A 23,629-nucleotide genomic window follows, 5' to 3' on the forward strand; every position below is an offset into this window, starting at 1 on the left:
AATGTGAAGGTTACTGAGGCAGAACCGGTCCATGTTAAAGCATGTGATAAGATCTGACTGATGATGTGATTTAAGAGATTTAAGATCCACTTCGGAGTGGATGCAGAGTTTGTCGCATTGGGAGGTAGAGCCGGGTAGAGCAAGTTGGGGGGTTTGATCCCCGTCCACATGTTGAAGCGTACTTGAGCCAGATGGAGGCCAGCACCTTGCACGGCAGCTAAAGCTCTTTGTGAAAGGTTGAAAAGCACTATATAAGTGATAATACACAATAACCAGGCGTTTTAAACGGTCACTTCAAGCACACCAGGCAGAGGGAGACTGACGAGCAGTAACCCCTGTTGACCTGACTCTTGATCCACAGCAGCATTCACTCTGTCGTCATGAGCCAGAGGACAAATAAATATTTACACTCTCCACTGGGGAAAAAAAAAACTGTCACAAAACAACACAACATCAACTCAGCATTTTCATCCTCTTATCCAACATGGAAATGCTCTTAGTCCAACAGCTCTATCTACAAATCTCAGTGAGGTTACAACTCCTCCCGTCTCATACAAGCTCTGTCCTCTGTGATAAATAAATAAACAGGATGACTACATTACAACTGAACGCCATATTCTGTGATTGTTTTTAAATGCGCTGATATTAAAGACACCAGATATTATTTACCATCATATTACATAGAAATGTGAATATTTTTTTAATCCACTATTATCTTAAATAGTTACTCAGTCAAGCATTTGTCATTTTTATTATCTCAGGATGAAATATGAAATATGTTTTAAATGTTCTGTACTGAAGCTGGCAGTGGTACTCTACTCAATTTTGAGGTACTTGTACTTTACTTGAGTAATCCCATGTTATGCTACTTTTTACTTTACAGATTCAGATTATTAATTAATAAAAATCATATTATCAACACATAAAACATTTTATGGATTAAGCTACACAGCTGGATATAAAGTAATTCAAATTAGCTCCACCTTTAACAGCTGCAACATTAAAGTGATATATACATAATATACATTATCATGAAATGGGCCATAATGCATAGAGTACTTTTACTTTTGGTACTTTAAGTAGAGTCCGGTATAGTTTTGATGCTTATACTTTTGAATGTTCTGAGTTCTTCTTCCACCTCTGGAAACTGACTTACTTCTGTGAACCTTTTTGCGGTGGAACGCCTGTAAACTAAAATATGGATTTGGTGATTCTAACAAGTAAATACTGACAGTTAAAGATATCACTTTGACGTCTCTCAGCACTATTTCCTTTGTCTTTCTTTGTCTTCTAGTTGTTAATTAGTCTCCAAACTACTAAACCAAACACCAGTGGTTTGATATTTAAAATCCCCCAAATATTAAACACACAGAAATGAACAGATTCCTGTGTATCTAGACTTTGTCAGGGGTACATATTTCATAGATATTTTTGGTTAATATGTACAAATTGCAACATCCGTATTGTAATTCATACACACAAATAAGTTCAGTTTGTATGTGACCTTCAGTACAGATAATTTATGAGGCCCTATCTTAAACAACAGCAGTTTATTTCTTGTTTATGGTTCCTCATTTCTATCACAGTCCACGTACGTGGGAATCCACACACAAACATACACAATTATATTACATTTCAGAAACAGAGACTCCCCTGTAAGCCTTCACAACATTAGTATGGAGGAAAAGTGTTAATCTGTCAATTATTCTTCTTGTTCAGAACATGGATTGTGTGTTAGATAATGGATATATTTTGAAAGCTCTTAAACAATACTGTCCCCTGTTGGTGGTGTCTGCTGAACTGAATGACCTTAACATAAGAAAAAACAGAATAAAACTGGACTTAATAAAAGAAGCAAGACAGCAATTTTTTTTTTAAAGTCTCTTATTTAATATTAAATACGTGACTCTCTATAAACATAACATTTATCCACATATAAAAGCATGTGTCACTATTTACACTCAACCCTCAAAAAAGAGCCCTATCATACAAACAAGCAATATCCTGTAACTACTCAAAAACATCCCCTCCTGTGCTCCGATGTTAGCAGTGATTGTCGCAGCATTTCCTTCACATTTCTTTATCTGCAGTGATGCCCAACAGCTGAAGGACTGACACCTTCCCTAATATCAATACAAGGAACCCCCCCCCCCCATTTAACCTTATTGCTAAGCTCTTTCAAACATCAACACCTGCAACTCTATATTACCATTTTGTCGAATAGAGATTCTTAAACTGCAACATCCAATTGGTTTTGACACTCGCACCAAACCTGCCACATTTACAGATTTACATGAAACACTTTTATTATTATTATCTCAGAATTTTGGTTTAAAAAGTGATAAGTGATATACTGACATTCAATAATTCTGAAATAAATGACAAAAGTTCACATTAGAGTTAACCTTTTTCAGTGTAAAGTAAATTATTGTGTAGGACATGAAATGTCTGTGCGCCGTGTACCTAAACCAGACTCAAGGCTTCGTGTCCAACTACAATGAGCTAGAAAACCACAAATAGCTTGGTTGCTGTTTAAGAACCTTAATTAGCCTTCATCACGTGAGAGCGACCTTATGACAAAGACGTCAAGTAAAACATCGTGGCCACCAAACTAATTCATTCCTCCACCTTAGATTTCCTCTTGGAGTTTCTGGCTTTGGGCTTGTCTGACTCTGCATCTTCTGGGGAGCCTGGAGGGTCAGTGGGCGGGCTGGGGGCTTTCTCCACATCAGGTTCTGGCTCAAGGGGCATGGAGGGGCCTTTGGAAACTCCTGGAAATAACAAAAGAGTTGATGCCACTTTATTTCATGAAATGTTGCTCAGAAAAGCTCTTTTGGTTCTCAGTGATCAAATGAAGCAGTTTGTGGGGGGTTCATTAACATTAAGATCTGCAAAACATTTATTTATTACCCACATTAAAACCATGACACCACCGCCGCCACATAATTCAGTTGAACTGAAGCCCAATGTGACCGCACATTTAGAAAAGTTAGATACTGCATATAATTCGATTTTCCAGTCCCACCGACAGGCAATTTAGATTGGTTGGTGAAAGTTGGTGAAGCATTAAGGACTACCAGCTTCAGTGCAGCACAACAGCACAGTTATAACAGAATTCACCCTATGACCAGTTTTGTAACACACATGGGGGTGAGCTGTAGGAGGCTACTGAATGCCTGTTGAACAAACAAACAAGCACAAACAGAACTTACTTTTTTAAAGATTTACATTGTTTTCATTTATACAACTTACTTTCTTAATAGCTTAACTGGCCGATGGTTTTAAACCCACATTGCTCTGTGAGATTTCTTTACTAACCCAAACCAAGTTTCAGGGGTAAGCTGTTTTCCATATACACTGAATTTTTATAACCACCCAGATACAGTAGGACCCTGCCTGTCACATATGCATCCTGACCTCCAGCAAAATGAATTTACAGACTAGTTGTTACAGCATAGCAATAAAGGGACTGACACCAGCAAATACATACAACCTCCACTAAATAGCCAGTGTCTCTAGCAGTGAGCTGATGGTGAACGGCTTCACATTAACAAGCTTTATAGTATATTTACAGGCTATATTTGCTGTTCACAGTTCACAAATTGGTCGTTAAACACGGGTTGTTGAGTGTTAGAAAGCAGTTAGATTGTCAGAGCTGAGTAATTATGTAAAATGTGTCACTGAACATGGATGCATTGTTCTGGTATTATCTGCTAACAGCTAAACAAAGGTGGTAGAGAACACAGCCCACAGGCTCTTGTGAAGAAAAGCACTCCTGTCCACTTACTGTTGAGAGCTGGAAGCTGCAACAGTAGCCTTGAATTTATAAACTTACCTGTGTTTCATTTTTCCACACTGACTTCCTTGTGTTGCCATGAATATATACAGCACTAGCTAGAGGTTAGCTTCTTTTTTTCTCCACATATTCCATTTTGCCTTTGCTCATACACTCAATCTGCTACAGCAGTGCAAGCAGGTGCTGTGAATACAGAGGGAAGAGATGTTTTTAAGATCCCATTTAAAATGAGGAATTGGGCTTTGGTGAAATGGAGAGAGAAGGAGGCTGTGAAATTTGTCATCACCTGCAGTGACAGTGTAACTCTGGATGGATGTTTTTTATGTGCTCACCTCATATTGAGTTTGTGCTCAGAACAAACTCCAGAGAGATATTCAGCCTGGCCCGGTCTCATCAGAACCTGACTCAGAGATGGACCTTATTTTAAGCTTAAAGTGGCTCTGTCACATGTCGAAACGTCGAACCAGAAGCTACACCGAGGAGACAGAATATTAATTGACACTTTCTACGACCCACACTGGTAGTTTGTACCTGTTGGTAGCTGGATGTTCTTGTTGTAACTCGCAGCAGAAGACATGGCTTGACCCAGAGCTTGGTTAGTACCAAGGGGAGCACCAGGGGTTTTGGTGGCTGCTGCAGAGTTTGGTTTTAATTTGGAGTCCTTGCCAGGTTTAGTCCACACCAGACTCTCTGTCACCTGCAGGGCAGCTCCCATCTTCTGAGCCATGTCCATTAGCTGTTAGTGGTAAGTAGGCAAAGGCTTAAACATACTGTAAGTAATGGCTTTAATGATTGACCTTAAGACATCAACAGGATCTGAAGTACCTCAGGATCAAATTCAAAGTTGCTGCTGCTGTCTCGAAGTAGGTTGACTTTCCTCTCCATCTCCTGATACTGATCCAGAGCTCCCTTCTTTTCACCATGATTATAGAGGAAGATGGCAAAGTTCAGGTTGACCAGAGGATTGGATCTATATGATGATTGATCACCAAGGAGGAAAAGAAAATATTAAATGATTCAGACACACAGAACACTTAAAGGTAGAAGGTGTAAGACAGACTCACCCGTCCATTGTCACAGCTTGTTCATACGCTCTGGTGGCATTCTCTACATCCTCCAAGTTGGTCAGAGCCACTGTTCAGAATGAATATGACACAAGTCTCAACTTAAACTGAAATATTGTCAAATGCAGGAGCAGACGACGGTTCAGCATGGCACTGAATGCAAGCAAATGATGGCATTCATATTCAGCGTGTTCAGTTTGTTCTATGTACTTTACAAAATGTGTAGTATGAACCTTTTATAAAGTATTAAATGATTTCACAACACACAAGTAAACTGTTAAATACCCAATAATTGTTGCTGCTATTTTTTGCCACAAATCATCAATTTACTCTCTTAACACATGAATCCAATGAATCATTATTTCTCTCTGACTCAGTACCTCCCAGCAACATGTAGAGTTCCCCCATGCGTGGGTTCAGGTTGATGGCCGCGCTGAGGAAGTGGAAGGCAGAGGCATACTGCTGCATGGTCAGGTGTACCAGACCCAGGTTGTACAACACTTTCCAGTCAAAAGGAGACAAGTAGTGGGCCCGCTTCAGGCAGCTGATGGCCTGTGGGAGAAATCAATGTTAGGCAAGTATCTTAATAATCTATGATCCCATGAAGAACCCAAGAAACAGAAGCAGAATCTTGTACAATGTTAGATTTCTTGTACTTCAGGGACATATGGACCAAATTAAGTAGCAATGTAGAAATGTATTAATATGATCTCATCTTTGTGGCTCCCAAATTGATAAAAATACAGTAATGTAAGGATAACTGGTCTGCTAGTTGATGTGAGCAATCAAACTGAAGGCAAGCATAGTTTTTAGCATATTACATTAAATATACATTGAAGGCCAATGTACAACAATGCAGTGTAAAATGCCTGAGGTGAACCAATTAGCAGTGTTACTCACAGCTACATATTTCTTTTTTCCAAAGAAGCACATGCCAATGTTGTTCCAGAGGGGGGGGCTCTCAGGCACAGCACACGCTGCCACTCGGTACTTGTTCATGGCCACATCAAAGTCACCATGGGTCTGCATCATGCTGCCTGCAGCCAGGATGGCCTGGGAATAAAAACAATGATTAGAGAGATATTAGAGGAAGATGTACCCTTTGAAACTGCACATGATGAAAGACTGTGCCACCTGACAGAGAATGACCTTTTATTTTGACTGAGCTGCTTCAGAAGCAGTCCAATGCACTGTCCTCAGGAAGCTTAGTAGCAAACTAAGTTTATACCAAAGAATAATGTGTGTTCAAATACCCACATACCTTATAATTGTTGGGGTCAAAAGTGAGGGCATTTCCAAGGTGCTCAAAAGCTTTTTGATATTTTCCAAGCTGGCAAAAAAAAAATGAACACAGAAAATTATACATCTACTCCTTTTTAGATGTTTCCGACTCCTACAGTAAATGTCACTCTTCGCTTGTGTTCACATAATTTCACAGAAAAGGTTATTTAAAAAAACCTGCCTACCTGTAAAAACAGCAGGCCAAGAGTAGTCAGGAGTTCAGTATTCTCTGGAGAGAATCTGAATTGAGAACGAGACAAGTCGAATGAAAAATGTCACTTTATCTACGCCTGTAATTACATTTAATGTCTGCACTTAATCTCAAGCAAACAGTTGATATTCACGGAATCTGCTGATTATTCAATCAGGGTTATTCAGCATAGTTGTGGAGTATTAATTATGACCTGTGGGGGGACAATGTGGCTCAAAGAAAAAAGTGGCAAATCTGCATTAAAATAAGATTCACAGTGGTATGTCTCATTAAAAGTAACACCAGTATTGGGGCACTTGATTAATTCATTTAACCCCAACAGGAGGTAGCCATAATGAGCTCTATTACAGACACTGATGTCATTTCCTTATTTACACCAAGGCCTAATGTTTAAATATTCAACATGTGAATAGAAGTGGAAATGAACAGAATTTATACTGAAGTGAAAAGGGCCCCAGGTTGAAATGTGGCAGAGCTGGACCTTTGTGTGAGACTGAAGGAGGAGCACTTATTGAAATGAGCTCCAAAGATTGAAAACTATCAGATAAATCAAGAGGGAACCCCTTCGAAGTAACAATCTCCTCTGAAACAGCATGTTTTAAGGCGATCTCTTTTAGTGTCTTCAGAGACTGTCATCATGAAGAAAACTGTCATGCTGGGGTTGCGGAAATATTAACAGTTTTTAATATAAGATTCCCTTTTTATTTGGATTGGATGAAAAACTATAAACAGAAAGGATGTAGACAGAACCTTAGTGGCAGTCCATAATACTATATACCTGAAATGATCCGTTACACAGATTCCTCTTAAAAATGTCCTCTCAGTGCTTTTTAACATCGTCCACATTTGATCTTGGGACCCCTCGAAAACGAGATGGTACATTTCAAGGGCTTTATGCTAATAAATAAATTTGACTTATTTGACTTTACTCACTCCACTGCCCTCTTATACACTTCAATGGCCTTGTCGGTTTCTCCAGCCAGCAAATGAACCTTCCCGAGCATCATGAAAGTCTTGTCGTGTTTATTTGTCTGGAGAGCTATGTTTAGATGCTCTTCAGCCTGATAGAGACAGAAGATCAAAATGATCAAATCACAGAGCAATGAGTACAATTTGTACTGTATAGTGTCAGTAAAATCAGCATACTCACATTTTTGAAGTCTTTGATGAAGAAATAGCACAACCCCAGATTATGACTGATCTCCTGGGGTGAGAAAATGTCAAATTATACTTGGGGTGTTGGTGCATTCTTAATTGAACAGAGCTAGATAAAGGCTGAGCTAAATTCAATTTCCAAATATAAAAGTTATTTAAGACAACTGCTCTGTGGAATTCAAATTCTACAGCATTACTCAAAGTAGTATTAGAGGGGACAGTTTAAACTTCCAAAACACACTTGTGTGAATGATTAATGGACTTGCTTTCCCAGTTTAATACAATTTTTATAGGCTTCGCAGTAAAACAGCCCTGCATCAGTTTGGAAGTGCAACTATGAAGTTGCTTTTATAAATTCTTCTTCATTTCTCATTTTAAATATGGGGAGAATTTGTTGGGAGAACTTCCTGCTGTGTATTTAGAGTGAAAGAGGCCAGGGCCACTAAACACGGTCCCTTATGAACTTTAAGACTAGAGTGTGTCTGTTTTCTTTTACCCAGTCTTTCTCGTTGAGCCTTGCAGCTTCATGATAGAATTCAATAGCTGCTTTGTGCTTTCCCAGGAGAAATCTACGGAAAGAATAAACAACAATAATCCACATGACAAAATAATAGGTCTTAATGACTACATGCTGAATTACTCTTCGCAATCCTGCAATAGTGAACAATAGTCACTGTATATTTCTCTCCTATGTCTGTCTTGTTAGTTAATGGAGAAGGGTTGATGCCCCCCAGGCTTGAGGGCAGCAGACTCACAGTGATCTGGCCACTTGCTTGAGATTGTCAGCGCTGCTGGGATTAAGGATGGCGCAGCTCTGAAACAGCTCCAGGGACTGTTGGATCTTGCCCTCAAGACGCAGGATTAGTGCTGTGGCAAGAAATAAAGACACAAAGAGAGAGAGGATCTTCATCTACTTGAGGAAGTAAAAAAAAAACACATTAAGAAGAGCAGATTTTTGGGATCTAAATGATGAATTGGGGAGCGTGGGCATGGACTACCACAGAGCCTCCATTTGATGTAGCTATTAATTAAGATCAGATATTACATGCGTGAGAGGGAAGGGTTACTATAAAGACTACGGCTCACCTTGAACATATATGGCATATTCACACATTCCAGTAGTCTCCTGCAGTTGTTCTTTGATGATCGCCTACATGGAAACAGAATGGGAGACAATTTTCTGAGGTTACATGTTATTTTCAACATGTGTGAATAGGAATACTGCTAAAATAAATGGCTGCTATGCTTGAAAAAACAAACTCCAATATGATTCAGTTAAAATAACTTGCACTCCCAAACAAGACTTCATACATAAACAAGTGTATTTAACCCTGTTCTGCACATGTCCATCATAACAGACTGATTTTCATTGGCTACAACCACCAGCAAAAGCAGCACATTTTCATGACCTTGTAGATGCTTTGTCCAGCTGTTTGGTATTTTGGTTCCCAGCACAAAGCGCACAGTGCACAGGTGGGAGGAGAGGCGCAAACAAGTGGGAGGTTCATTCAAATGAGGCAGCGCAGAACTGTTGTTGTTGGTATTTTAGTGGAAAATTTGTCTTAGATTTTGCTCTGAGAATAGATGTCTCAGAACCAACGTCAATCTGCTGCCAATCTGATGATTTTGTCAAGAAGAGCAAACTGGTGCAAAAGTGCAGAAATAACAGAATAATGCTCATTCTCCAGTCAGTAGATGCGTTTAAATCAGCATCAAAAAATGATTAATGTGGTTGAAGAGGGAACGTTGGTAAATCAGTCTGAATTTATGTATAAATTAATGTGATTGATTCTTACAGTATCTGTTGTCCACATGCAGTTACTTTAGACTGTATGCTTCTCCTTCAGTTCATTAAATCACAGATCAATCAATCTCTACACACATCAGGCAGGTTGGTTATAACTCAGGATTCTGCTCTTTTATGCAGAAAACACTGAATTACCGAGGCTCATTAATCCTGTGCGTCACAGCCTCCTTTCCAACTTTTGAAAAAAAAAGTTAAGCGGTTCATGTTTTATTCTTGAAATGCATTACAAAGCAATCCCATCACATTTTAGGATGTGATGTAACGACTTGCAATGTGAAATACAGTAGAATTAACGGAAATAGTGTTGGATTGATAGACTGCTTCAGAAAACTATTCTTTATTATTTGTTTCTATCATCAGTGTCTGTTAAACCCCCCCCCCACATCATCAGCACTTGGCTGGTGCTGCGTGTTCACATGGGGCTGCTCTGCTTCATCCAGACAACAATATGATTTCCTGAAGACGCCGATACTTTAATTTTGGAGCTATGTCATGCTTCACTGTGATTGGCGATAAGGCCAGTGATGTGACTGGCTGAGAGTGTATTGATTAATCACCATACCCTCTGATCTACATTCCACCTCACCCAGCTCTTATGCGCTTTGCACTGCTGCACATACATGAACTAAAATAGCAGGTGCCGCCCATTCGCACCTACCACTTTAGTTCTTCATTGTGCTGGTGCAATTAAAACAGGGCCCTGAGAGTGAGGGATGTATCTCGTCATTGTCTTACAAAATTAGATTCTTTTAGAGGATGTGAGAAGGAGTATTCCAGTAATATATCAGGCAAAGTACAGGCATCTACTCAGAGGTTTTATTACATACCTACCTGTTTCATGTGGGAATACACGGGTCAATGCAGTGAATTAGGCCATAATGAAGTACAGTGTTAGGCAGAACCCTGTGCATGCTGGGTATTCATTATCTTCATTATGTTTAAAAAGTCAATCAGACCAACGCTGAACATAAACACGGGTCAATGACAGACTAAATCACAGGGAGAATGGAGGAATGAAGGTACTTTACCTTACAGGTATCAAAGTCTTTGCGGATATAGTGCTGGTGGATTAGCCAGTTTCTCCTCTCCACAATGGGAAGCTCTGGAGCTGTGAGGAAGAATACAATACGATGAGAAGACTATAATTTAAAATCTCTGGTATACTTTTAAACCCATTACCCGTTCAGATGATGTCTTATTTAGTTGATAGCTGAATGATTAATCCTGAAAGTGCCCCTCGTTTGCTGACATTAGTAAGTCTCTGATCTGACAGTTAACACAGATGTAACACTGCAACCTAAATCCACAGGCTAAATGTAAGTCAGTTCATCAAGCACACTGCAAATCTTAGCTTGTTAGCAAGTTTTTACTTACAAACAGACGGCTTAGACTATCAAGAGTTATGTCTATTTGGACTATTTTTAATTCATACAATCTTTTTTTTTTTCAATTTGGCAGCTGAATAAATAAGCACCCTCCCTCTGCAGTCACTAGCAAGTCTTTGATCTGACAGTTAACATGGATGTTAACACTTCAACCAAAAAAACCCCCGGCTTAACTATAATCAATTCACCAGCCGCGCTGTAAATGTCACCTTGTAAGCAAGTTTTTCGTTAAAAACACTGTTTTTTTTCCTGTCTCTCTTTTAATGTCTCGGCAGGTTGAGATATTCTCCCCGTTGCCAGGGCAACAATGTATCTCGCAAGCCAGGTGCTTGTGACAGAACAGAGAGGGTATAGAGACCGACTGAGGCTGGTGGTATGAGCAGCACAATACAAAGCCAGCTTTAGAAAGGGTTAGGTAACCTCAAGAACCCAACCACAATGCTCCAAGTCTTCTTCCCAGTGGAGTACAACATTTCATTTCACAAGGAAGCAAACGTAATTCCAATTCGAGTGAGTTTGATTCTGGTAATCCTGTTATCTTGCACCTACTACCTTCCTCTGAGGCTAAAAATAGGACTCAAGGCAATGTGGAATGAAGTACTAGGATTTGAGTCAGCCACTAACATGGGAGGGGGGTATCATTAATGAACTGCCTGTGTAAAAATACAGTGTGAATTACGCTAAAGCTCCCTTCTGTTTTTATCCGTCAGCGCTTCAAGCAGTGCTCTGTTGATTTGCTGCTAGAACTGGAGCCTCTTCAACTACTTCAGAGAAATCCTCTCCATTGCTGAGTGTGAAACTGCATGGTCTTCACACGTTTGCCCCGTCAAGATTCGGAATGGCCCTATTTGTAGAGCCCTAATCCGCTTTCTTCCTGCTGAGACAGCAATAATATTCTTGTCTCTGGGTTTCAGCTGTGGCCCTGTGGCGCTCCAGTCTCCACATACACAAAGCAGGCCATATTTGGTGAGGAGAGATGGGATACATGTGTGACATGTATTCCTGCATCTTCTGTCTGAAAGAAGGGTAGAAAGGAGCAAGGAAGAACAGCACAGCAGGAGGTCTCCTAAATATAGTCCTGTGAAAAACTTCATCCCAAACACGGAGGAATTTTCTCATTGTTATATTTGATCTGGCTAATGCTAAGACAGATTTGCCTTCCATGTGCTTCAACCATCTGCTAAAAGGGGATAAGAGCAGAGGAGAGGCATGCTGAGATCAAAAGACACATGGGGAGAACGTAATGAAAAATATGATGAAAATTATTTTGGAAGTTTTATCACAAAAAACTTCAAAAACCTCGGGCCTTGTCAAGTAATTCAGTCTGATACTCAGCTGCGGACACTTCTTCTTCCAAAGAATTTGACACAAATAAGTGTTAACATCTTGAACAGAGACAAAATAAGGCAGATTACTGCATATTGTCAAGAAAGACACTAGATTCTATAAAATTGAAACATGCTGTACTGGAAACAGGTGAAATTACCTTATACCATTACACCTTTGCATTAAACATAATGTACGTGTGCCTAACATAATTAATTCGGTGTGTGCTTAACATAATTACATTTCATGATGGTAATTACAGCAGTAATTATGAAGTAAGTATGAATTCAGTAACTTATGGAGACAATTCAACTTTCTTACTCATATTCAGGTGACTTTGGACCAAATTCCATCATCCAACACAATTATTTCATACTTTAACAGACTTTATACTGAGAGTACTTGTTATATTACTAATTATATATATACTTATACTACTGTACAATGCTTAGTTTTTATACTGCATACTGCTTATAATAGTTGATAGTAGGAGCTTTTAGTTCTTCACATATACAGTACTGTACACTTCCATTACATTAACCAATTAAAATCCAATCTTTACTTTCTGTTTTATTTACTCATTACTCAATCATCTTAATTTACATTAGCGTACTTCGAGTTTTGATTTTATTTATTTTTCTCAGTAAGGGCTTGCAGGCCATGTGAGAGATCACTGCATGACATGCAACACAACACCATACAATATGATAACATAGCATGTACTTCATTGTTCCCATAGGACTTGAATTCTTAGCAGTGCTGATGATAATTACAAAACATTATAAAACAAAACAAAAACAAAAAAGCTTAATCCATGAGCAACAGCATTAACTGGGTAATGGGGCATTAAGCCATAATTATGATGACAAAATATCCTCAGTGATCAACAAACAGAGAAATATCTGGAACATGGCTCAGCAGCAAACAGCATGCACAGCTTCTTCCTTTTAGACACGGTAGAGAGAAGGGTGAGGGTGACCTCTGCAGGACGACTAGTTCCAAACTCACTCTATGAGTATCTTTTACCAATTACAGACATATTGTCAGAAATTAATGACAAAATAATGGGTGTTGTGAAAGGCAGTGTGTTGTTTGAATGATGACATTGTCAACTGTCTCATGGTACCTTTGGGTGCCCGACGTTTCTTGGCTTCCGTAGCAACTGGGAGCTGAAATATATGAAATACAACAAAAACAAATGAATAAATAACAACATATGATTACATAGCAAAATATGCTGGACACCAGCTATTAGTGTCTCCTGTGAACAGTATGTATAGTAGCACTAAAATAGATTGGTCCCACCCAAATATATTTTTTTTGTATTGTTTCTTCATGTTTAGAGGCTGTGTGGAAATACAGGTCAAAGTCCAGACTGACTGCCATGTCTGCTGGAACGGTGTGTTCATGCACAATTGTACAGAACAGAAAAGATGTCTTTCAATATAAGACATTATGAGCCTGTGAATGTAGCATTGTCTGTTGTACAGTATTGTACTGCTCAGGGACTGCAAATACAAAAGAGTTAACTGCTGGGCAACTGATTTTAATTATATATGGTAACTAACAATGAACTAAACGGCTCTGCACTGACTCACTGTACATATTGTAGCTTCCAACTTGGGCAACTTACCTATTGCTAATTTATGTATTATATTATATTAAAGTTTTAAAATAAGTTCCAGCAAAATCACTTTGTCTACTGTCTACAGGTGTGTCAAATTTGAATTACCTCGGCACACTGCACAAAATGCCTTTTTTCAAAACTCATTTAGTTTAATATATGAAGATCACTGCTCACCAGTTCTCACTGGTGTTGGAGCTGATGCTGAATGTATAATGAGAAGAAGCCTACAAGCACACCTACTGTGCAGTACTTTTTTTTTTATTGAGGCAAGCTTTTGGTCAGGGACAAAGCATCTCTGACTTTAAGCTTGCCTAGGAGTCTGCAGATGCTTTTCCTATAAATATAGATTTAGGTTTAATTCAAAAGGTCAAATACCCAAGAGGTGCAATATGAGTGATTAACTGGGGGCATTTTTCTTTAAGTTGTGAGCAGACAGGCTTACACTAAGCTTCCCAGTCTATTTAGTATACCCGTACCAGCAAATGTAGTCCAGTATGACAGCCCTGCAAAAACTCTTGAAGCTTTAAGTTTTAATCAAGAGATGCTGACATGTGTGTCAGAGACATGGTGATTCAACTTTATTGTTACTTTGATCAATTTCATTTTTGGAATGGAAGAAAAGCAAGCTGACGCCAAGTCACTCCATCAACCACAAACTCTTTTCTTTAATAACTTGTTCGCACAGTGTCACAGACTGAATGCATTAAAAGGCGGTGTTTTGCAGTTCTTAGTGACCACCTATTTGAAACATTAGCTAGGTCACATTACATTAGTGGGCTGTGATACAGCTACCTTATGTGTAGGTAGATGCACGCATGCGCAATCCTAGTGTTTTGCTTTCCATCATTTTTCCCATATTTGACTCACTTGTGGATTGCTTCGACGTCTTGGTAAAACAGTGTATTAATATTCACTATATTTCATCACATCCTAAACGCTAACTGCTAGATGTTATAGCCATAACACGACTGGGATTCGTGTTAAAGACACAGATCTCAGATACTGCAGAGCTGGACAGTTAATAACGTTATCTAATCTGAATTACGTTACAGTAGAAAGCGTGGGCTGACGATGGTCAACAATGCATATTTTGCACTGTAACGTCAGCTACGCATTTCTGTTGTTGCCACCTTAATGTAGCTATAGCTGTTAGCTCTCAGGTTTTAGCTTGCCCTCGGGTGAGTGAGATTAAAGCCAAGAGTGAGAGGCAAGTTACCGTTAGCTGTGGGTTAATCAACTTAGCTCCGACTTAGAATCGGTTAGCCAGGCAGCTAACATTCAAATGACGAGCGTTGTTCGAGGGCTATACTCAAACCTTATGTTAAGTTTACTCGGGGGGGGGGGGGGGGGGGGGGGTGTCCCACTATCACTTCACCCTTGTTTCCTCAAGAAAACGATAACTAGCTTAGGTTTTGGACTCACCGCCGTGGCTTGCTCCTCGTCCGCCATCTTGGGATGATCAACACTAGAAGCTGTTGCCATGGATACATCAGTGGAATGCGGAGGTGTAGCTGGTTGGATTTATGAATGTCTCTCAGACTGATTTTACTCTCAGCGTGCGCCGCCTTCAACAGCCTCCACCAATCAAATGGTCATATTTAGTTACTGAAGTATGATATTATTGTCTGCCAATGGATGTATTAGGAGAGCTTCTTATAATATATCCATGAGTCTGCTAGTCTTGCAGAAAGAGCCCGTCAGTGTACAGAGTTTTAAACTGTGAAACCAAGGGCCAGCTATTCACGTGTGCTTAAGTTTTACAGTTTTTCTCCACTGTTGAGATTAGAAACATTTGCTGTGGCAGAAAGTCTTTACTCAAGACCAGTGGTGGAAGACTTATTCAGATCATTTACCTAAAAGCACCAATACATTAATGTAAACATATTGCATTACAAGTAAAAGTCTTGCAGTCAAAATCCTACTCAAGAAAAAGTACAAAAGAAGTAAAATGTACTTGAAGTTTTTAAGTATAAGTACTTGTTCTGCAGTAAAATGCCTCCCATGACTGATATATTAATATATATGACTTTACTAGATTGTTAATACTGATGCATCAACATGTAAGCAGCATTTTACTGTTGTAGCTGGTCAAGGTGGAGCTAGTTTTAACTACTTTATATACAACATTCGGTAGTCTCCCAAAGGATCACCAGATAAATGTGAGGGGTCGTGAGGTGATTGAGTAGGAAAGAAGAAGTAGGTCTACGTGTATTTTACATCATGTAGCTAAGACGTTTGGGATGTACTGTATGAATAAGTCTTTATCGCAGGCTATCTCACACGATCCAAATTTTGAAAAGAGAAAAAAATATTTATTCAATGTTAAGACAGAACCGATTTACTACAAATACCCCTCCAGTAAATATGTTTTAAATAAGTCACCAATATGTACAACACACCTGATCATCAAAGGGAAACTTCACCATAAAACTAATTTCTCTATAAAGACAAATGAAATCAGACAAAACACTAATAACCAACAGCCTTGTGTTTAAATCCCCACACAAAAAACTGGTAGGTTACATCTGCTTGAATGCACCGAGGTTACACCTAAACAAAGTGATTCAAGATTAGAATTGGACACCATATTATATATATATATATATATATATATATATAAATATTCACAAGTAAAAACATGAAAATGCTAATACCTAACAAGTAGGTGCAGCTAGAAAATACAACTATCAGCGACTACTCAGTAACACATGACTTGTCTGCAGTATAATTACTATGAATACAAAGTCAAAAGAATGGATAATCGACAGATAAATATTGTGTTCTTTCTGCTCATTGATGCACTTTTTCTTAGTAAATACGCCTAAATTCTATGTCAGTAACTTTACATTATTAAACCTGCTCCCTGTCATTTTAATCGCAGCGAGGCTCCATACTATGACAGAAAAGTTAATGGTATTCTTAACAACTCAACATAAATTAAAATGTGCGATCCCAGTTAAACCTCATCTTCATTTGCCCTCAGAAGAGCTTTTTGTCTCACTTCATCTAAATCAGTAAGCTGATTAAAACAGTAGAAAAAAAAAACGACCTTCATCCCATCACCTTCATTGATCATCAGCTTATCCTATACAGTATTATACACGTGAAAACATAAAATGTAGTGAGCAAAATTAAAACCGCAGTAGTAGTAGCAGGATGCATCTCCTTTTCCAATGCATCCACTCTGATAGCCTGAGAGGAAAGTACTTAGAAAATGATCATTAGTAGTATGAAGTGTACTGTATCTACTAAAAATGTTTATAAAGGCTGAATGGTAGACTAGTTACTCTGTAACACTCTATATGCTGCTGTAATGACAAAAATATGTACACATACATTATGTGGATCCATCATTCGCTGATGGTAAAACATTCTCATGTCAAGTATGCTTTTTATATAATCCCAACTCCAAGCACAGAGTTCATTTTTGAGGCCCCAGTATGTTATTACTACATGAACCGTGAGATAGAAAAATCCTAATACTTCTCACCAGCACCTTTAACAATGACAGGATTTAAATAAATGTACTTTTTCACTAAACCCCAGCCCTGTTCTACGTCTTTGTCATCAATGTTAAATGCATTCCAGGAGTTATGTTGTAATGCTCTAATGTCATACCCACTCTGCCTCCCTTTTGGCCTTGTTTTATTCAACTTCAGTGTGTGATTTCCTACATTTCCAGGAGTAACTTTTGATAGCATCTTTAAAAGTTTATAGGTGGAGAATAGGGGCTTATCATAAATTACTTGTTTTCTGGTCCCTTTCAGTAAATAATCAAACCCCCATCCCCTAAATCCACTGAAGAATGTTGGGACATGGCTAGTCTGGTATGTTGGTCTGAGAAGAGACTGCCCTGAGGCACTCAGGATGTGGGAAACAGTCTAATCTCCCTGGCTCCTTCCAAAGGCTCCCTGGGCAGCCGATGTGGCAGCACCTGCTGCAGCAGTCTGGACGGTCCGGTTGGTCAGGACTCCATGGGAGAACTCCTGCTGGGCCTTGGTGAAGCTGGCACCTGTCCTTCTGTACTTAGAGTGGACCTGGGGGAATGGGAAAAGGGACGCAGATTAGGGAAATGACAGATTTATAAATCAGATTTCAGTAAACTGAAAATAGTTTAAACTGGTTCCTGTACAGTTACGTCTGCCAAGGTGGTCATGTTTTCAGCCCCACGTGTAAATTAGATAAGAGGATATCTCAAAACTAATTTATGGACCAAGTGATTTGTTTTTGGAGCGAATTCAGGATTGTTTTGTTTCCATCTTCCATTGTTTGCCCTTGTCTCCATCTACTGTTTTGTGCCATGTTTTATTCAACTCTTTCCAAATAAATTGTTTGTAGGCTCAGCTTCCTGACCTGCTTAGTGTTTCTGAACCTTTATAACCCTTCAGCAGTTTCTAAATCTTCATCTTCCCACTGATGCCTTGGTTTGCCCTTTCATGGAAGTTTTTGTCGCCACCATTTTTAGCTTCTCTTGTTATGTTTGTGTCTTTGATCTGCATGCTCCCTCACAGAATTGGAGTGAAAATAAACAATATGAAGCCACAGTGAGAATACCCATATTTATATATGTATGCAGTGCCATGTCTGACTTTCTATTTTGGGCAACATCAATTAATCATAAAGGCACTGCTATCTTACTGCAAACAACGTATGTGTTGTGCAATTTATTTTAAAATAGCAAAATGAAGGTTCTGTAACTTACCCAGAGACACATAGTGTATTCAACTTGACTGGTAAATATTTAAATAGATACCAGATTATCTGCAAAGTACAAACTGTGGCTCATATTCCCTTTTGTGAAGAAAAGCTGTAAAACTTTACATTAGCATACCATTTTCAGTAGGATGACAGCCAGGACAGCGTTCACAGTGAAAAAACCGGCCACCACCATCATAACCACAGCTACGGCCAAGTTGCTGCGGATCATGCTGATGGATGTGATCCATCCACTGTCAACAACAGAGACATACAGACAAACAAGCATGTGTCATTTTTTTCTCTACAGTGAGTGTGTACTGTACAGAAAACAACAGAAGTTCGTTTTCCAATGGAAAAGCATGAAGTTTGAAAAAGTGGATGGAAAACTGGAAAGTCTTTATATATTACATGATATAGAAAAGAAACCCAAAGAGAAAAGTCCCACACTTACAAAGCAGCAACCCAGACAAGTTAGGGCAGCAGGAATCTGTCAAAGAGATGCAAGAGAGGAGATACAGAGCAAGAATACACACACAAACACAAACACACAAACACAAACACAAACACACACACACAGGTGTGAATGAAGAAACACACATTTACTATGAATCTACCCAAAGCAGAGAGCACAGACTCAGTCTCATGCATTTACACACCACACCTTCAGACTTCCACCCAACATGTTAGAGCTGCAACGATTAGTCGATTAATTCATTAGCCGATCGCCAACTATTTGGATGAAAATGAAAAATAAACATTTGCTGGTTCTAGCTTTTTAAATGTAAGGATTTGCTGCTTTTTTTAAAATAATCGGCAGATTTAGTTGGAGCCCTACACGTTTATTCAGTTAAAAAGGTTCCCACTGACCTGTTTCCCCACTTGGGGATCCCGACAGTCTGGATGATGTACACTGCCACTTGGAAGAAAAAGACGAAAAAGAAGAAAAAGAAGCTGAAGGAGCTGTCGGACCTAGAGAGCAAAAGAAGACAACACAAAGGACAAGTGATTAAAGACACTTTACTGTCAAGATATTCAAGAAAAAATGTGTCATCTACAATTTGAAGTGTGTTTCAATACATATATGATTGAATAAAACATAGTGGTTCTATAATAAAAACCTTCAAACAAACTTTATTTTTCAGATATTACTCCAACTGTTACAAGTTTCCAGTGAAGGTCTAAATGCTGTTTCAGATGTTTCCAAAAATAGTCTCAGGGAAAACACTTTTTTGGTAATAAAGCAACAATAAAGCACTAAACAGTAAGCAATATCTGATATTAACATTTCCTAATCTTTTTTAATGGAGGCTGCTGAGTACAGAATGGCTCCCACATACTTCCTCTAACCCCTCTGGCTGAGTTGGAGGACGAAGGCGCCCACAGAGTTTAATTAAAGTAAAAAAACAAAAACAAAAACACTTCTAACTAGTTCACTTGCATGTGTCCCTATTTCTACCGTTTGTACAACAAAAAGTTACATGTCCTGTAAGTGATGCAACTCAAAGAACATTTCATCAGCAGCACGAGGATAGTAAAGCAGTGTACCTGAAGGCCTTGTAGACGGGCCTGTACCAACAGATGAAGGACACAGGGGTGAAGAGGATGAACCAGAGGATGGACAGACCGAAGTCAACACCGTTAGCAGCGTCTGCGGTGAAGTAAGCGAGGCAGGCCAGCACGTTGAGGAAGAGAGTGGCACTGTGGACTGGAGAGACACACAGGAGACCAATGAGCTGGAAGAAACGGTGACTATCACCGAAGACATCAAACTAAGGTCAAACAAACCACTCTGCTTTTTGTGAACCATCTTTGGTTCCCTTTTAGAAGGATTATAAGGTGTAGTAAATCATCTTAATAAATAATGTGTGACAGACATCGATTACGTGTAGGATGTGTGATGGGTCTTGCATTGGGTTTTAAAAAGGACGAGTGGAAATTAACTTAATCATATGCTGAGAAAAACTGTCCTCAAATGTTAAAAATGTCATAATATAATGGGAAAAATTATATTAAAAACACCTAAAAGCAACAACAATATGTCTATGATTCATGTAAGTGTGAGATTAAATATTTTACATATTTCAATAAACTGTCAGGGTTGTCATTCGGCCTATTAATTCACCAATATCGTATAGTAAACTAGGGATATTATGTTGTAAATCATGATTCTTTTGTTAAGTAAAAATCATGTTGTGAAGATGCTGACATTTGCAGTCCTTCAAGCTACAGGAATAATGCACTCAGGTCAGGTGTGCAGTAAACCTGGGCTACTTTACACCTCGGTTCTATGAGGTAGACTTGTTAACATGCAAGACAGTCCAATGTCAACTAGACTATCTTATAAAATATATGATAAAAAACAAATACTGCAGGGGTACGTACACATCCAGAGGTAGTACATTCTCTTGCAGATCCTGCGGTACTCCTCAGGGATGTCCTCCTCAAAGTCCTGATAGAAGCAGGGCTTCACAGGGAAGAACTTGGGAAGAGGGGGCCAGTTGTTGTCTTTAGCTGACAGACAAGAAAGTTAGTCGGTTAGTCGTATGCACAACACGAGTTTACATGCAACGTCTAAAACAACTTAAAAAGCACTCACTGCCAGAGTTCAGCGCTCTGTCTCCGGTCCTGTTCTGGAGCTCCTGCTCCTTCCGCTCCAGCTCAGCTGCTTTCCTCTCCAGCTCCTCCTGCTGTTTGATCAGGTTCGCCTGGCCAGCAGCTGCAGTTGCCTGGTGGGTGACGGAAGAGCTGCCTCTTAAGACTGTGTTTAATATTGTCACTGCATCCCTACAACTGCTGCAATTACCCTCCTAATAGCCCTGTGATGGGAAATTCATGAACTACACTACAGGCAACAGCACATCCACCCAACAACTAATTCAGCTGTGTAAGAGCGCCTGAGACCAGATTATATCCTGATTTTTGGATCATGACAACTGACTTTAACTACTAACTACAGTCAAACACTGTACAGATGTTTTCATTGAAACATATATACTTTACTTATATTTTTTTATTGTACATTTCTATGATTCATGACTTTTGCAGCACTTGTTTTTCCTTTGCTCTTACTTTACTGTGACCGTTATGCACCAAATGTATGTGAAAACCTTGCAATAAACGGATTTCTGATTCTGACTCGCTACTACAGCCAGACTGATATATCGATAGTAAACTCAGGCGACATTATCACCCAAGCTTAGCATATTACAGATATATAGGCATTGGCAAACATGTTGGCTGATAGGTGACAAGATCGCACCATCTCGCAAGTTGGTTTTCAAACTGTAAAATGTCTAAAATATAAATATCTTGCATCACAATAACCCAAGTTTAAGGGATCCTTATCAAAATGTAATTTATATTGTGCGTTTATGTGAAACAACCATCCTACGTCCAAATATCAGCCTATGTATTGTTAATATATATCGATATCAGCCTCAGAAATTAATTATTGGTCGAGCTCTTCTTGCTGCTACCAGAATTCACTCATTAACTTAAAACAGTAATGTATCAGCCACTGTCAACTCCCAAAGACAGATATACTCCGGTTAGTTAATCTCAGCAGACACATAAAACGGCTGAAGTGTGAATTCACGCCATCTTATTGAATGTCCTTTATTTGTAAATGTGTGTGTCGGACTCACCTGTGCGCTCTGCTCCACTGACGTCTGCAGGATGGCGGGTTGAGAGGAGGCAGCAGAGATGGGGATGGTCGTGTCAGAGTGGGTTCCCTGCGAAGCGATTGAAGCAGTACTGCATTTTAAATACAAGTACAACAACTACACTGTACATCACGTCAGTAGTTAGAGTAAAAACAGAGGAGCTGACCATGTCAGTTGCAGAGAAGGGGTTGAATTCCCCGACGTTTTCGACTCCCCTGGTGGCTTGTGTGATTGAGGCATCCTGAAACAGAGATTAAATATAACTTGGTGTTATGATGCATTTCTGACAAGCTATCAGTTTTTATTTGGTGCTATGTGTGCTGCAAGAAATGTTGCCCCGAGCGTCCCAACCAATCCAGGAAGAGCACCTAAATGCTTAGCTGTCTCACACCACATTACATTACACACACATCACATTTTACTTGAGTTTTAATTTTCTTTGATCTGTCTTTTATTTGCTTTAAATATTGTTTTTCCTTTTCCTACACTGTATCTGTTTTCTTTTAAAACCAGATGGATTTTATGACTTAACTTTTATGTCTGTTATTTTGCTGCCTTTGCAAAGCACTTTGTATCGTGGATTTTATTATTATTATGAATTATCAATAGACTATTGGCCCTGGACCACATCTGTCTCAGGTAAAACACACTTTCTCAGTTTTGAACAAGCAAAATGTGCCTTTTCTTTAAGCTTATATGTCATTTGTCAAGACATATGTTCACCTGTATCATTACTTCCTGGAGCTATGAGATCTGAAAACACTGGGATGTGATAATTACACTAAAAAACCAAAACACACCACCTAATAACGATCCTATAAGACTACAAAGTGCACCATTAAATCCCACATTGCGAGAGGATCTGGTTAGAAAAAAAAATCTACTTTCTGGTTTCTATCAATGGCGCGTTGAAGAGGAGTCACTGTTGATGGCTGTATAACAGCAGGCACCTGTTCGTGGGTCTGCTCACCTGCGCAGGTGAGTTAACAGCCCGCGTACAGCCCAAATACACTGTTTTACACATACATTTAATAAACAGCCTGTAACTGGACGACAACGTGTCATACTTCATAATTGTGCAGATTCTTAGCCAGGAAATGCAGAGGCCAAACCCAGCAACCAACCAAACAGGTTTCTGTTGCAGCAGATCTCTTTCAGTCTTCATTTCACACGAAAAAGCTTCTTAAAAACACGGTTCGCACCCGGAAAACAACACAACGCACTCACCTGGAAGGGATTCACGTCCACTGGGTCAACGAAGGGGTTGCTGTCAAATTCCGACATTGTGGAGAAAAGTTTATCTTATGTGAAATAAACAACACGACAGCTCCCGTCTCCCCCGGCGGCTGCTGCTGCTGCTGCTCCTCCTGCTGATGGTGAGTGCTGGTCTGACGCTGGGCCTCTGCGCATGCGTCGATCGATAGGTAGACTACGTCACCGGAGAGTCATTTCTTATCAATTAAGCTTTTACCTTTATTTTTTATTTTTTTAGAAATAATGTCAATTGGTTTCAATTGTGCGGTTCTCGTGACAGTCTGAGTTCAAACCCCTTTAGGTCCGGCTTTAAATGAGATCCAGTCTATTGTGGTTCAAAGTGAACTTCAAGGCTTTCAAGTT

The 23,629-nt window shown here is 39.3% G+C and overlaps 2 protein-coding genes across 4 annotated transcripts; both read right to left on the minus strand.

The window, feature by feature from the left end:
- Window positions 1–1,912: 1,912 nt before the first annotated feature.
- On the minus strand, window positions 1,913–15,134 carry bbs4 (Bardet-Biedl syndrome 4). Its single transcript, XM_070903380.1, has 16 exons — window positions 15,075–15,134; window positions 13,152–13,194; window positions 10,343–10,422; window positions 8,594–8,657; window positions 8,263–8,374; window positions 8,004–8,076; window positions 7,503–7,556; window positions 7,286–7,413; window positions 6,327–6,381; window positions 6,122–6,190; window positions 5,761–5,913; window positions 5,241–5,412; window positions 4,861–4,930; window positions 4,622–4,766; window positions 4,328–4,532; window positions 1,913–2,771 (listed from the first exon to the last, which is right to left on the minus strand). The coding sequence occupies exons 1-16, from the start codon at window positions 15,132–15,134 to the stop codon at window positions 2,617–2,619; spliced, it is 1,638 nt and encodes a 545-aa protein (XP_070759481.1). The 3' UTR covers window positions 1,913–2,616.
- Window positions 15,135–15,948: 814 nt separating this feature from the next.
- scamp2l (secretory carrier membrane protein 2, like) lies at window positions 15,949–23,369 on the minus strand. 3 transcript variants are annotated; one of them, XM_070915396.1, is made up of 9 exons: window positions 23,240–23,369; window positions 22,191–22,253; window positions 22,003–22,081; window positions 20,947–21,093; window positions 20,733–20,861; window positions 19,896–20,055; window positions 19,218–19,319; window positions 18,484–18,601; window positions 15,949–17,689 (listed from the first exon to the last, which is right to left on the minus strand). In XM_070915396.1, the coding sequence occupies exons 1-9, from the start codon at window positions 23,294–23,296 to the stop codon at window positions 17,534–17,536; spliced, it is 1,011 nt and encodes a 336-aa protein (XP_070771497.1). In that variant the 5' UTR covers window positions 23,297–23,369; the 3' UTR covers window positions 15,949–17,533. The 3 variants fall into 3 exon arrangements, with proteins under 3 accessions (XP_070771497.1, XP_070771505.1, XP_070771489.1); XM_070915404.1 differs by having other exon boundaries at window positions 20,733–20,864; window positions 20,965–21,076; window positions 21,995–22,081; XM_070915388.1 differs by having other exon boundaries at window positions 20,947–21,076; window positions 21,995–22,081; window positions 22,179–22,253.
- Between the last annotated feature and the right edge of the window lie 260 nt (window positions 23,370–23,629).

This window comes from Enoplosus armatus, chromosome 1 (assembly GCF_043641665.1).
Source record: "Enoplosus armatus isolate fEnoArm2 chromosome 1, fEnoArm2.hap1, whole genome shotgun sequence".
NCBI lineage: Eukaryota > Metazoa > Chordata > Actinopteri > Centrarchiformes > Enoplosidae > Enoplosus > Enoplosus armatus.

Excerpts from the sequence above, each read along its gene's own strand:
- scamp2l (XM_070915388.1), bottom strand. The coding sequence starts at position 23,296 with ATGTCGGAATTTGACAGCAACCCCTTCGTTGACCCAGTGGACGTGAAT. Across the intron at positions 22,082-22,178 it reads CCTTCTCTGCAACTGACATG|GGAACCCACTCTGACACGAC; the intron begins GTCAGCTCCTCT and ends ATCGCTTCGCAG. Across the intron at positions 21,077-21,994 it reads CAGTGGAGCAGAGCGCACAG|GCAACTGCAGCTGCTGGCCA; the intron begins GTGAGTCCGACA and ends GTCACCCACCAG.
- bbs4 (XM_070903380.1), bottom strand. The coding sequence starts at position 15,134 with ATGGCAACAGCTTCTAGTGTTGATCATCCCAAGATGGCGGACGAGGAG. Across the intron at positions 5,914-6,121 it reads TTGACCCCAACAATTATAAG|GCCATCCTGGCTGCAGGCAG; the intron begins GTATGTGGGTAT and ends TTTTATTCCCAG. Across the intron at positions 4,533-4,621 it reads ACTTTGAATTTGATCCTGAG|CTAATGGACATGGCTCAGAA; the intron begins GTACTTCAGATC and ends TACCACTAACAG.